General features: G+C 42.9%; 1 protein-coding gene across 6 annotated transcripts in view; it reads right to left on the bottom strand.

The window, feature by feature from the left end:
- Window positions 1-740: 740 nt before the first annotated feature.
- The window catches only part of EIF4ENIF1 (eukaryotic translation initiation factor 4E nuclear import factor 1), a 43815-nt gene continuing 29817 nt past the window's right edge, over window positions 741-14738 (bottom strand). For 3 of the 6 annotated variants that reach the window (XM_087423942.1, XM_087423941.1, XM_087423944.1), the window contains exons 10-19: window positions 13862-14094; window positions 11153-11224; window positions 10495-10690; window positions 9471-9550; window positions 8989-9131; window positions 6296-6380; window positions 4536-4668; window positions 2777-3121; window positions 2335-2499; window positions 741-1502 (exon numbers count right to left, since the gene is read on the bottom strand). In XM_087423942.1, the coding sequence (XP_087280068.1) occupies window positions 1261-1502; window positions 2335-2499; window positions 2777-3121; window positions 4536-4668; window positions 6296-6380; window positions 8989-9131; window positions 9471-9550; window positions 10495-10690; window positions 11153-11224; window positions 13862-14094 (1694 nt within the window). In that variant the 3' untranslated portion in view covers window positions 741-1260. The remainder of the gene's footprint in view (window positions 1503-2334; window positions 2500-2776; window positions 3122-4535; window positions 4669-6295; window positions 6381-8988; window positions 9132-9470; window positions 9551-10494; window positions 10691-11152; window positions 11225-13861; window positions 14095-14738) is intronic. The other 3 variants (XM_087423943.1, XM_004429747.3, XM_004429750.3) reach the window with 3 other exon arrangements.

Below are 14738 nucleotides of genomic sequence, written 5' to 3'. Positions count from 1 at the left end.
GCTTTCATGGCCCTAAATGGACAAGTATTGAGAATTTGGGCAAAGTGAAGAGCTTGAGAAATAAGTATTGTCAATTCAGATCAGTGGACTGGAAAACCTTCAGTTAGTAAAGGGGACTCAAGGCCACAGCTATAGTATTCTGATAGAATCCTCTTCTTCAATGCTGTGCATATAGTTAAGGTGAATAATGAAAATAATTGTGAGCTGAGAAATGAGATACCAAATACAAGGAATCAGTTAACACAGGTATCAGTCTTGAGGGAAGTTCTATATGGAAAAAATTAGATTTTAATGGATTGAATCAGAACTCTGAGGCCCCATTTTTCCCTATAGGGGACTATGAGCTAGAGAATAGGATGCCAACAAACTAGCTGACTTTTGCCCCAGTAAACGTGGATTTGTTTAGGAGAAAATACCATGTACATGATTACCTAATGAATTGTTTTCACTAGGTGGGTTTAATCTTAGAAACTGCATACTATAATCTGGTATTAGCCACAAGGCTGCATATAGGGTGAGCCCAGCCTCTACTGGGCTATTGGGGTCTTTAAGGCTCAAGAAAGAAGGCCATTGCTTCCTCCTTCTAGATGAGATATAAAGAGTTCAATTCCATGAGTTTTAAAGAAAAATTAAAACTTGAGATTATTTCCCTTAGGGAACCTACTGAGCCTCATGGGACAGCTGGTTGGAAACAAGGAGGAAGGGATTCAAGAAGAAATAAACACAACAGTGCCATTCACTTCATTCACACACTTAGCATATGCAGCTTTAATCAACCAAAGAAAAAAGTCCCAAATGTACAAGTGAAAAAAATCCAAACTGTTGACACAGGCTCAACTAATATCAGCTACTTTTATGTACAGCTGTATAAGTTCCAAAAAGCTATCCTATATGTATATACAAAAGTTGTTTATACACAGGTCTGTACATAAGGGTCTATACATTTATTTCCTCAGAACCCTTAGGTGCCACCTCTTGGTGAAGACACCAACACTTCATTCACATATCTTACAAACAAAGAAAGACTGTTTCCAGGATTGACCACACTGTGCATCCTGTATTTAGACCACGTAGGCTCCACTCGATTGGTTAAGATCCTTCCGTCATAATACGGACCACACCAGGTGCCTGGCCCCCCCCCTCAAAAGCTTCGCAGAGTGCTCCAAAGTAGAAGCCCGTAAACCAACCCGAGATGAGGAAGCAGAATCCTGTCCAGGGTGCCGCCACAGGTCTAGGCTTAGGTGAGCCTGCCTGCCCTGCTCACTGTCGGTATTCCAATTCATCTACACTGATGACTTTGGCCGGCATGGAGGGCAGGGGCTGCTGTAGCACATCTGAGCCAAACCATTTGGCGAGGCCCACTGGGGAGCTGCTCCTCTGGTTGGGGCGGTGCTCCAACTGGGAGTGCATGTGGGGCAGGCCTGACCGGCTGGGCACATTCTGAGGGGTCGTCTGAACGCTGACAGCTGCTGCCTGGGAACCAGAGCCTGGAGGATGAAGAACTGTGGGGATAAGAAGGAAGGATTGTCATTCAGAGCACAAGAGGGAAAGTAATTCTATATCAGGCCCTGATTCACTCCAACTCTATCCATAAAACTGCATGAACAGAATTCTTTACCGATGATTCAGACAGGGCTTCTTTAGGAAATTCCTTTGCAAAATGCCACAAGACAGTAACCTTGGAAAGTTGAGCTATTCAGAAGCCATCCATATTGAGAACCCATCCTAGATGACATGACCACTACTTGCCACATCACAGAAGCACTAATATTAGCTGGTCAGAGGGCATCTACTCAGGGCAGTCCCTATGCTGAACCTCTGTCAGAAGGATTCTCAGCCTCCTCTTAGAGGCAAAGCAAAGGACAAAAAATGCCAGAGCAAACTTGGCTCTCCCCCTGTCTTTACAGAAACAGGAATTCCAAATCCCATAGAGGTTGCTTTAATTCATCCTATTCTCTCGTTACACCCTTATCCCAATCTTGCTAGGATAAGTTAAAGAATGAATCGTTAGGGCCGGCCCCGTGGCTTAGCGGTTAAGTGCGCACGCTCCACTGCTGGCGGCCCGGGTTCGGATCCCAGGCACACACCGACGCACTGCTTCTCCGGCCATGCTGAGGCCGTGTCCCACATACGGCAACTAGAAGGATGTGCAGCTATGACATACAACTATCTACTGGGGCTTTGGGGGGAAAAAATAAATAAATAAATTAAATTAAAAAAAAAAAAAAAGAATGAATCGTTAGTGTCAATTCATCCCCTCCACGGGAAACTGGTCCAAAAGCTTTAAGCCTATTCAGCCCATCCTCAGCTCACCTGGCCCATTCCTGAACCTACCTGAGCGCTGCAGCTGCTGTTGCATCATTGCCAGATGCAGAGGTGTCCCAGGACGAGGGTTTAGGAGAGGGTGACTAGCGGCAGGTAAAGGGTAAAAGGGTTGACCCAGGATTGGGCCAGATATTCCCTGTAAATGAGTCAGGTCCATCCCCGGAGGAAGCACACCTGTTGGGCAGAAAAAAGAAACTGGTGAGAAGTAATCAATCTAGCTGGAAATTTTCAAGCTTGACTGTACAGTTTTGCTGATCTGAAAGTTTATTAAGAATGAAGAATGCTCAAGCTAGGTTCCTAATCTTTTAATGGACTAAGGGGGGATGGATTGGATTGGATCCACTGCTCATCAGTAAATTTCTAGTAACATCTTTCTAGGGATGAAAACCTCTCACAGTTTTAGCACTTCATCAGTTTTAGCAACTGTTGTCACGCCAAGTCAGAAACTCACCAGCTTGGAGCAAACTCGGAAGATGCTGTGGATGTACTCCCTGGGCCAGCATCCTTTGGACCAACCCTGGGTGAAGCTGGTGAGCAGGCCGAACAATTGGGACGTGGGGGACAAGAGGAACTTGGTGGACAGGGCGGAGAAAAGGTGTTCCTGGAACAGGGGTTGCCAAGGTGGGTGTTTTTCTCCCAGTTGCTTTAGGTCGATAATCTTGTTCTTTGGTGTAACGGTTAGTCTGCGACAGTGGGGTCGAACATGAAGACCGCTGCAACGTTGCCAGTTTGGGGTTTGTAGTGGGAGAAGAGTCTCGATCAACACTGGGCACAGAGTTGGATGACAGGAGGTTCTCTATAAGGATCCAGACAGAGAATATTTTGGTATTGGCAAGCTTCTCCCAAACACTTTGTCCTCCCAACGATACAGCAAATCTCATTTCTTAGAAGCTCACAATCGTTATTTGAGCCCCTCAACAAATTAAAGAATTGCATCCTAGGGACCATCTTTTTGCTTTATGAACAGACTCAGTCAAGGTCACAGGGATAGTTAGGGACAGAGCTGGGACCAGACCCCAAGTCTTTCAGTTTTCCGACACCGTGCTGAAACAGTCTATTTTTGCTACACTCCAAAAAACCAAAGGCTCTGAAGTTATAAACGACATAACTCTTAAAAAGCCCATGTCTCTATTCTTATAATCCTCCCAACCCAGGAATAGCTAGAGGCAAGTGAGCCTGACATGTCAGGTCTGGTGGTCTAACTCAGTTGGGCACCTTGCTCTGCCCATATAGCTGTGGTCTGGATCTGTGTGGGAGCTAGTCCCATCCCAGTCAGCTGCTTGGGACTTTTAACCTAAGGGGAAAAATCAAGTGAGTAAAAACACCCAGAAAGTTGAAACAGCAACTACAGTCTGGTGAAGAAATTAGAATTGGGGGCCGGCCCCGTGGTGTAGTGGTTAAGTGCATGCACTCTGCTGCTGGCAGCCCGGGTTCGGATCCCGGGTGCGCAACAATGCACCGCTTGTCAAGCCATGCTGTGGCAGCGTCCCATATAAAGTGGAGGAAGATGGGCACGGATGTTAGCCCAGGGCCAGTCTTCCTCAGCAAAAAGAGGAGGACTGGCATGGATGTTAGCTCAGGGCTGATCTTCCTCACCAAAAAAAAAAAAAAAAAAAAAAAAAAAAAAATCAGAATTGCCTTTTAGTAGGACCAATATGATTTCCTTCTTTTTTCCCCATAAGCTTTCTCTCAGGCAGAAAGCTCTCAGACCAATACTCTACACCTGTGTAAACCTAACTTATTAGAATCTGTTTCACCATGTCCTTAACAATCCCAACGCTCAACAATCCTAAAGCCTTTCTCACATTTTCTGCATACATTTAAAAGGCTCGCCACACCTCCTATATACTTCACCCATTGCACAGATTTTGTTGGACACTTAGTCTCCACAGCCTGATCAGAACCTTTCAGAAGAAAACTAGTTGAACTATATTAATTTGCGAAATAAATGTACCAATAATTCAACTTTGCAGCCTATAAAAGCTTATTCTTCCTAATACTAGCACTCATACCACTATTAGATTGGTCAGAGTTTCAAGTGGCTAAGCGACTGTGAGCTGGTCCTTCTGTCAGACATACAACTGTGGCCCAGAGCAGCCAGAGGTCTTGCCCAGGGCTTTGCAGACAATCAAGTCAGGTTGGTCAGCACTCAGGCCCATGCTCTGTCACATGCTTGCTTGGGCAGTACACTCTCAACAGCTCTGCAGTACCTTCACTGGCCTTCTGAGTGTCCTCTTTATTGTCACCAAGAGCTGCTTTTCCAGATGCTGGCTCCTCCTTGCTTTTCTCTTTGCTCTCATACATCTTACGAATCACCGAGGTAGGGGTGAAGGAAGGAGAAAGCTGCAGAGAAAAAGAAGTAGTATTAGCACATTCTCTAAATGCCTTTCCCTAATCAAGGCAGGCTTAACTGGACAAACTACTCAACAAGCTTAAGAGTCCCCTTATTGGCTACAAGTGGCAGAGGCCAACTCCAATGTTCTGGTCTCTAGCTGCTGGGGGAAAAGAAACAGGATGGGCCAAACAGGTGGTGTCCCAAGTGCATCATCCCTTGCTCACAACTCACTTTCATCAAAACCTAGATTTAGCTCTAGCACAAAGGTAGTTAAAGCACAGAGCTTCAGCCTACCTGTGTCTGTGGTGATAGGGATCTGCCTATGCAGCCTCTACTTCAGCCATTTCCCCAGCCCGGGCAGGAAAGAGGGGGAAGAACATTCTCAGAAGTACAACCTGGAGCAACAGCCCTTCCAGCTGGGAAAGGACATTTCAGAGACAACCTCAGAACCTAAATTTCTCTATAGTCCTAATGTTTCCCATCTTAACCTGGCTACCAGAAAATCCCAGTTATCTTGATAGTCTTGTCAGCCACTAGGACTCACCATTTGGGGTCATTTGTTCCCATCTCTTTACTGCCTATTTCTAATTTGATGATTTTTTTTTTTTTTTTTTTGTGAGGAAGATCAACCCTGAGCTAACATCCACGCTAATCCTCCTCTTTTTGCTGAGGAAGACCGGCTCTGAGCTAACATCTATTGCCAATCCTCCTCCTTTTTTTCCCCCCAAAGCCCCAGTAGATAGTTGTATGTCATAGTTGCACAGCCTTCTAGTTGCTGTATGTAGGATGCGGCCGCAGCATGGCTGGAGAAGCGGTGCGACGGTGCGCGCCCGAGATCCGAACCTGGGCCGCCAGTAGTGGAGCGCACGCACCTAACTGCTAAGCCACGGGGCCGGCCCTCTAATTTGATGATTTTATTATGCATGCGACTTTTCTCATTGAACAACCCCAAATTCTTGGTGGCAGGTAACAAGGCATGACTTATGAACAAAAAAGCTCCTTCTAGACCCTTGCCTTCAAGGTGCTTGGTGCAAAGACTCACTTGGGGTCCTGAAGCACAGAGTAATAGTTTTTTCCCCTTATCTATCAGGTCTGACTAGGTGATAAAAGTCTGTGGGGAAATGAAACTTAAAAAAAATAAAAATAACGCTGGTAAACCAGTCAGTTATAAACCTAGACTTGTCACCACAAATAAGCAAACCCCTCTGCCCAGCCTTAATTCATATCACTGAGACCCGAATCTGAATTCGTGAATTCCCCACCACGTTTCACTGGACTCCCCAGGATCCGACTCCAGTTATCCCATCCACCTCATCTGTCTCTCACCCACCTCCCCAGCTCTTCACTCCAGTTGTTCATTTGTTTGCACACACTACATCAGCTGTGTACTCTGGCCTATACTTGTGCATCTGCTGGAACACACTTTCCCCAACGTAGTGTCTTCACTAGAATCCTAAAAGTTAGATTATCCTGAAAGGGGAAGACCTAATCAACAGGCAGGTATGAAAGACACTTAAATCAGTTATCACTGTGGAAGGCACTCAAGGACATTTTGGGGGTACACAGTGATACAATATAGGCACAACCACATGGGGAGAAGCCTAGAAGTCATCCACAAAGGCAAAGGTCACTGACCATGCTTGTGATAGAGGCAGCGGGGGCAGGGGATGAGGAATTCCCTCGGTGCATGGGTGCTGGTGACTTGGTCACTCGCTGTTGCCTGCGAACAAACCAAGTATCAGTGTGAGCCCCAAGCTGCTCAAACTCCCAGTCCTAAAACCACATAATACTCAAGACCAGCTTAGGACTTTAATATCCTGTTTCCTTTATCCAATTCAATTTCCCAAGCATTTAATAAGTGCCTAACATATGCAAAACAACATGTTAAGTTCTGAGGGAAGACCAAAGCTTAATGAAACACGGTCCTGGGCCTCGTATAATCTCTCATCTAGTGGGGGAGGCACTTACTAACGCAAACCAAAGCATGTAGTTATTAAGGACCAACAAGGTATAATGGGAAAATGAGGGGTAGAAGGAATGAAAGGATACTCTTACTGAAGGGACTCTGGGAAAGCTGCTCTGGAAAGGAGCTGCATTAAATTGAGTGTGACCAATGAGAAGCTACAAGAAGGAGAACAATGATTCAGGTAGAAGGAACAAGTACAGGGACTTGGGAAGGCCTTGGAAATGTAGCATTATCCAGGGCAGGTGTATAGTTTATTTGTAGACTATACCAGGAAGGGAGCCTGGGGAGGGCTTTCATTCTGTGCACCAGAGGCTAAGCAACACTCATGAGCAAAGTGCCTGGCATAGAACTGAAGTTCTGTGAGACACTGGTTCAAATCAAATACAGCGCAGAGTTTCAGCTATTTTAAGACCCAGTTACATGCAGCACTCCCCATCACTCTTGGTTTACACACAAGGTCGATGACAGGCTCCCAAATAAAGTTTAAAAGAATAGACCTCCCTTCTCTTCCCAGACGTTTTACTCATTCTCCCATAATTTGGAAGAAAACAGGAAACAGTTGATGAAGATGTAAACAGGCTGAGAGAAGAATTATGTGAGCTCACTGGCTAATGAAAGCTTCCCTGCATTTCAGCCACGTCAGACCTTGTACCACAAAAGCCAAAGCCCAAGGACAGTCAATGATTCTGGAAGTTCTCTGAATCATAAAGCAGATGGGAATTCTAAACCTATGGCTTCTTTCTAGTGTGTACCAGGTAAGCCCCACTGCTACCACACTGAGACTCTTGAGTATGACAATGAGGGGAGACACAGATCAGTAGTATTCTGAGTGATTAAGAGGTAAACTCCAAATCTGGTGGTTTCACACAACCTATCATTTTATTCCTTCTGATAAACATATTTAAGCACCTACTATGTGCTAGACACTGTTCAAGGTTCTGGGGATAAAGCAGTAAACAAAACAGAAAAAAAAAAAATCTCTGGCCTCGTTACATTCTTGTGGTTGCAGGGTAGAGAGGGGTTACTATGGGCACAGAGACAGACAAAAAATAAATAGTGTGCTAGAAGGTGATAAGAACAATAAAAAAATAAAGCAAGGCAAGGAAAAAGTCATGTCTGTTGGGGGACACAACTATACAGGGTGTTTGAGGAGGATCTGAGAGGCTGACATTTGATCCAAAATATGAAGGCTCCACTGACACTGACTTGGGTCTACTTACTTGCTAGTTTTGAGTAAGCCACATTTTAAAGACTTAAGTTTCTATATCTGCAAAATGCAGTTATTTACCCGTTCTACCTCACAAGGGTTGTTGCCAAGAGCAAATAAGATTCTGGATATCAAAAGTGCTTTGAAAGTCAACAAATCATGTCAATGAACATTAGGTAACTACATTATGTTGTAGAGAGAAATCCAGTGACGGGCTCAGCAGACCAGTCGTGAGCTCTGTTTAGGCTGAGGGCTACTATAGATAGGATGAATTCATGCAAAGGTACAGGGTACTTACTGGTCTCAATGTTTTCTGAAAGTGCCAACATATAAAACCAACTGGAGCAAGACATTGGGACACTGATATGGCAATTCTAAGAATCACATCAAAACAAATACTTCTTAATTACCAAGTACTATACGGGCAGGACTAAACTGTAGTATTCAGGGATGCACATTTTGGTGATAAAACAGAAAATGAAGGTGGTGATTACTTTTAAAGGCTGGACAGTGGTCACTTTTAGGGGAGAAAAGGGGCATTATTGGGACAGGGCACATGAATAGCCAACAAGGGAGTTTGCCTTATAATAAGCTATATATTTTTCTAATGCAGTTTTCTGTATCTGTTTTATTTGACAGTTAAAAAGAACAATATTGCTGCCTCTTTCCCCCCTAACTTATGGTTCATTTCATTACTTGTTGCAACTAGCGAACAGGAGGAGAGTGAACTCAGTAATCATTTGTTAACAGCTCTGATCAACAAACCCATCAATTCTGACCAACAAGTCCTTGATCAACAAACCTCCATCAAGGGACACTTTGATAACTCAACAAGGAGTCTGTTGGGGAGGGAGCTAAGTGGAGTTTTACTTTTCATCATCTCATAAGCACAACTGCAAAGAAGGAGTTATCCTAACTACAGTTGTAAAAACAAATCCTTTAAATCAAAATATAAATAAAATTATATCGGATAAGAAGTCTATGCCCCTGCAGTAGAATTCAATATTATTTTCCCTACTGCACGTTTGGAGTGAGATGGAATTTTCACCATATACTGTATAACATATCAATGTGTACAACAGAATTATACTGTGGATAACTAATCTGAGGAAAACTAATTCGCAAATGCCCACAAGGGTAGGATTAGTAACTTACCTGTTTCTGAATCCATCCCTGGTCCTGTCTACCTGTGGTTTGCCAAAACCAGGCTGGTAGAAGTTTGCTGCCTGCACTGCAAGGTCATGTGGTAGGGCCAGCCCCTCCAAAGCTGCCTGTTGAAATTCTAGCTGGTTCATCTGCTAAACAGAAGTGGCAGAGGAGGATCAGCAGAAGAATGGGGACAGTTAACGTACTTTTGTACAAAAGTCTCTCTTCACTCTCTTAGAAAGGTATGTTTAAGCAGCAGCTGAGAGAAATTAGATACTGCAAACCTAACTAAATTGTGCTGCCATCCACTGAACAGGATTTTAACTATTTAAGTATGACTTGAATTGTTCACCAATTTTCTAACCTTCACTGAGTTGAATTCTAGTTCAAAACCACTTCCAAACAGTGCAATTTAATTCTCTATCCCAGAAGCAACAATAAGGGTGAAAAAGCAAGCAACAGATTGAGTTTGAGAAAGAGCTCAGCCGGACCTGGGCCGTGACAGGGCTCATGGGCTTGCGCATGCCTTGGAATGGATCTCCGAGTAGCTGCTGTGGTCCTGGTGTGAAACCTGTTGGGAAGTTACAGTAAAAGTGAACGTAAAGAAGCACATGTCCATCAGAGAGGAATTATCACAAATGCATGCTGCTCCTTGTTGAACACCATCACTTTCCAGAAGTACTGACTTCCTGGGCTGATGATGTCCCTCCCCTCTTCTTCTGTGCCCCCACAGTGGGTTATGTGGACCTTAATCAGAGCACTTAATGACTCAAATTGCTGGTGTATCCATCTTCCCCATTAAGCTGTCAGCTTTGTCCCTTTCAGAGCTGACCTCTATCTGGGAGAGAAGAGCTTTCTAGCCATTGATTTGGTCCATTATCAGCAAACTAGCTGATACCAAAGCAGAGACAGTGCTCTGAGGTTCACACTCTTTCTATTCTATTTCACTAGGTGTGGAAGGAAGATTACAAAAACTTCCTCTCAAGGTATGACTGGCAGGGGCCAGAGTGGCCAGCAGCCTAAACTAGTCTGGGGTGGGCAGGAACACTATGAGATTCTGCACAACACTTTGGCTAAAGCTTTCTGGAAGTGGTTCTTCCATTCACATTCTGAATTAACCACAACATCTCACAGTTGATTCTGTACCAACTTCATGTGGTTGGTACAGCCACTACTCTGACTTCCACTCTATCAAGGAAAAACCTAGGAAGCCAAATTAACTTTTTTGGGTTGAGTTCCCAAAATAAGGAAGAAGACTAAAGAGCTGGATCCAATTTAGATCAGTCTCAAGAGAAAAAAAAAAACTACAACATGAACATATTTATCTAGAAGGGCAGCTGGATAATAAACTATCTTCCACATTTGTGTCCCCACCACCCCCTGAAAAAAGTATAATAAATTCAACATTTCTTTTTAAACCCTTCAAGGATGTCCATGAAGAAGACTTTGCCAGTTCTAGGGGACAAGTATAACTTTTGCGGGGCAGGGAAGGGAGATGGACGGACATCTACGCACATGAGTCTTTACCAATTGGTGATGGTATTCTAGGACGAAGGTAATCTGCTGAGGCTGCTCGCGTTTGAAACACCTGTGACAAGGGAGGAGAGGGTGCTCTTTGGCCCAGTAAAGATGTTGTAGGCTCCAAGCTCCCCATAAGGCCACTCAGAAGATTGGAAGAAGCAGGTCTCTGAACTGGTGGACCCAGCAGTTCCTAAAGGCAGAAAAGTCAAATCCTTGTGAGTAAACCTAGTTCTCTTTGTCAGAGGCTATAGATTATGGATTAACTTTTGGAAGCCAACGATGAATCTCCCTTATGCTCCATTTGAAGGGCTTGGCACATGAACGTGCAACACATTTCTGTGAATGTTCAGCTAGCAATATTTGCTTTAACTTAGTGCTAAAAATACAGGTTAGATACTTTAAATTTTCGTAGAAATTGCAAACCTGCAACCTGGAAATCAAGGCCTTACTTTGTCATCATTCTTTAGCCACTTCCCCACCGCCACACTGAGATTAACAGCGACACAGAACTATGCCAGGCAGCGATATAATATCCTTGATCGCCAGGCAACATGGATCATTCTCTAAGGCCCAGAGCTGGACCATTACACAAAACCAGTTCAGAAGACTACTGTTCAGGACTCTGAGGCCTTGGTAGATGATTGTGAAGTACCTGCAAGATGTTCTTAGGGACAGGCTGGCCTGGAATCTCAGCAGGGGACATCAAATGGCTTTCAAGGTTTCGCTAAAAAAGTCAAAGGAAAACTGGTTTTAACCTTCTTACACGCTTAACTTACAGATTAATGGGGGACCACAAGAAAGCATTAAAAATTTCCCAAGGAGCTGGCTCTTAACAGCAGAATGATGTCCAAGTCACAGAAAACTAACTTAGATCAACTTGTACCACCTTTCTCATCACACACGTCCCAGAGATCTGGAAAAGAAAAGAATCTTCACATGTACATGCAGAGTCCACTCAGAGACCCTCAGACAAGGTCTTTTCCTCCCTGTGGTAACCCTAATCCATCTCACTGTTTCTAACACTGTGACCAAAATGGAAAAAGAAAATGGTGAAATAGAGGAGCACTTATTTAGTAAGAAGCCACAAGTAGGAAATTTTGATAATTTATAGATTTTAATTTTTGAGGCAACCTTTACTACTATTATCTTTAACAAGATTTACAGACCACAGATAGTACTAAAAACCTAGTAAACAACATGCCAGTTTGGACAGAATTGTTATATTTCAGAGTTTCATATTTCAGAAAATTTAAACTTTATTATTTTTAAACAAGCTGTTCCAAAATGGGTCTCATATACAGAGTGAAATTCAAATCCTCCAATTTTTGCTCTTTTAATGCAGCAGCAGCAGTTATGTTTTGCTTCCAACTTGCATTACCTCCTGTACTTCAGGACGTGATTCTTGTGCCCATTTAGCTCTGCCTGAAGTGCTTTCTCTGGGTACAGTTTCCCTTCCACTAGGTGGCGCTGCTAAGGTCCATAGCAATGTCCTGGGGCATGACAAACAGCCCAAAGATATCCAAGTGTTACTGTTGGTTTTGGAATTGGGACTGACTGCAGATGATTTTAATAAGAGATCTCAAGAGTCATTTAATTCCATCTAACAAAAACAAATAGGCAACTTTATATTACATGGCTTACTATATTTGGAGGATAGAGTCTATCTGAAACGGAGTTTAGATTCAAGCAACACGTCCTATTTTGGGTATGAAACAATATGACTGAACCTAAACGGATGGAGGCAGATCAGAAACAGTATACATAAGACACACAGCCGCAGTAATTAAAGACTTGATTTAAGAAGTAGACCATGACTTCACAACATGTAAATCAAGCAATATTTTGGGATAATACCTGGTATGCTCATTACATTACTTCCCTTGTTGCTTTCTTTTCTAGGTTAGATTGAATGTGTTACTCTTTGCCTAGCAACTTGAATTATATCATCCATCCCTTTCTGCAGGTGTTTGAGGCTCATTCTCTTGGCTGAAACCAGATATATTTCAGAGCACTGAAACCCCAACATCAAACCAGTTATTCTCAACTCAGGGTCAATTGTGTTAATATCAAATCCTAGAATCATATCTGAAACAAAATGTTCAAAAGCATCAGGTAAACTGTTGAATCCCCCTGCTCCCATTTCTTACTCAGTCACACTAAAAGAAAGAAGCTACTTATGAGATTTGACCCTCACCACTTCAGTCAGCACTCAGTCACCAAGACACAAACGTAAGAAAGGAGAACAGGATTTTTTGCAATTTTTCAATCTGGTCCTCATTTGAAAGCTTTTCTTTCTAATAATTCTTTGTATGGAAATAACTCTAAAGCAGTTTATAAGAAACATTCCCCTATAACTGGCATGGTGTGGTCCTGTGTGAGTCAGTCCTAACAGCAAGGCCAGGAACAATGGCACCTCTGTTGTAATCTCTATTGCTAACTGCTGGTCAGATAAGAAACACCAAAAATCAGCTGCCTTCCCTTGGTACAAGGCACAATGAATCAAACAGCTATTGCTACCATAGTTAATTTGTAGTCCCCAGACAAGGTGTCAGAAGAAAACAAGAGGCAAAACTCAATTTGGTAAATTTGCTATTACTTAGCAACTAGAATAAGTTTATGTTTATATTTTTATTATTCAGATTTACCCTGCTTCCTCTATCACTTTGTATCATCAAGGGACAGCAATATTGACACACAGGCCACGGTTGAGAACCACCCTCTAATGTGTTATGACAGAGACCAGTATGTGCTACACACCCGCATTTACTGACATGCAGTCACTCTGTAACCCAACTTTACGCCTAAAGGTGTTTTACAAGTTTGGAGTCACAGCTTTTTCTATAGTAAATTAACAGAATGCAATTGTCTTGAAAAATCTATCTCAGATACTTTGCAAATGATTCATATAACTGCCAACTGTCTAATAAAGAAGGCAGGTAATCCCAGGTATCTGGGAGTGATTAGAAGGTGTGAAAAAAAGATTTTAGTATAAAAATGTGGTAAGTTATTTTAACTTAAGTAGCTGAATAAACAGAAAACTTTCTCTGGAGCTCATCCAAAAAGACATTTTTTTTACACCTTTTTGTAGCATTGACTTAAGAAAGTTAAAAGATTCAGACATAACTTTATTAATCTTTATATGTCACCCACAATACATATAGATTAACCACAAGCCTGCTTTTTCTAGTAACAAATAGCATAGTGACAATTAAAGAACACACAAAAGCATCACAGACCAAATGACTACTAAAGAATTTCCAACTTACTCAGAATACCTTTTTTAAAATCCATTTATTATGGTGGGAAGTGGAATAGAAAGAGGGGAAAGGAGAAAAGGCTGGGGTTTGTGCCAAATACTTACACTAACTTTGGGCTGAGAAGGCAAAGTCCCACTTGCCTTCATGGTGCTCACTAGCTTGTTGAACGCAGTCATATCTCCATCTTTTTTGAGCTGCCGATTGCTGGTCACAGCACTCAGGGTCTCCTCTAAGTGTTCTGCCATGAAGGGAGTTGAGTTCTTCACTTGCTGCTCCACCTTCAAGCCCTTGAGCCCTGCTTCTACCTCTTCCACGGAAAGTACAACCCCTGAATGCGCTGGAAGGTTGAAAAAGTACAAGTTAAGCCAAGTAAAGGAATATGTGGTAGGAATTCTCTTTGGCTACCATGATAGTTAAGCTGAAAATAATTTATTTCACAGTTGAAGTGAGGCTGTCAGAAAAGACTGACGCCAAAAATAGACAAACCGAAGACACTTAAAATCATAGTTGCTCAGTGGGAATAAGGCCATAATTGTGTATTTACTAATGAGATGGCATAAACTAAACCTAAAATGTTTAGATGCTAGAAACTTGGGGACCACAACCATGGGGGCTATGCTTTATAAGACTTGACAGGACCCTGCTGTGCATCCTGCAGGAGCACCTTTTATAATGAATCTTCTGGAGACTTGTTACCAGGGAGAGGAATCCCAAATAGCCTAACATCGGCAAGATTATTACCTGTACTATGGTTATTGTATCACTAAGAGTTTATGTTGAGGGATTATAACCTAAGCAAAAACAAGGCAGATTGGGGCAGTGGTGTGAGGAGCTGCCAAGTTATGCTTGGGAGGACTACAACATTCACTGGAGTGCTATAATCAGGCTCCAGGTAAGGAGGAGGACTTGGAAGAAAAGTCCTTATGGGGCCCATGACCCACTAACTACCAGATTCTCAAAGAGGTGGTATTGTTTAACAAA

This window comes from Ceratotherium simum, chromosome 35 (assembly GCF_057802395.1).
Source record: "Ceratotherium simum simum isolate JZ-2026a chromosome 35, ASM5780239v1, whole genome shotgun sequence".
Classification (NCBI taxonomy): Eukaryota; Metazoa; Chordata; class Mammalia; order Perissodactyla; family Rhinocerotidae; genus Ceratotherium; species Ceratotherium simum.
The sequence above is the reverse complement of the archived record's forward strand: the minus strand, read 5'-3'. Positions and strand labels throughout refer to the sequence as shown.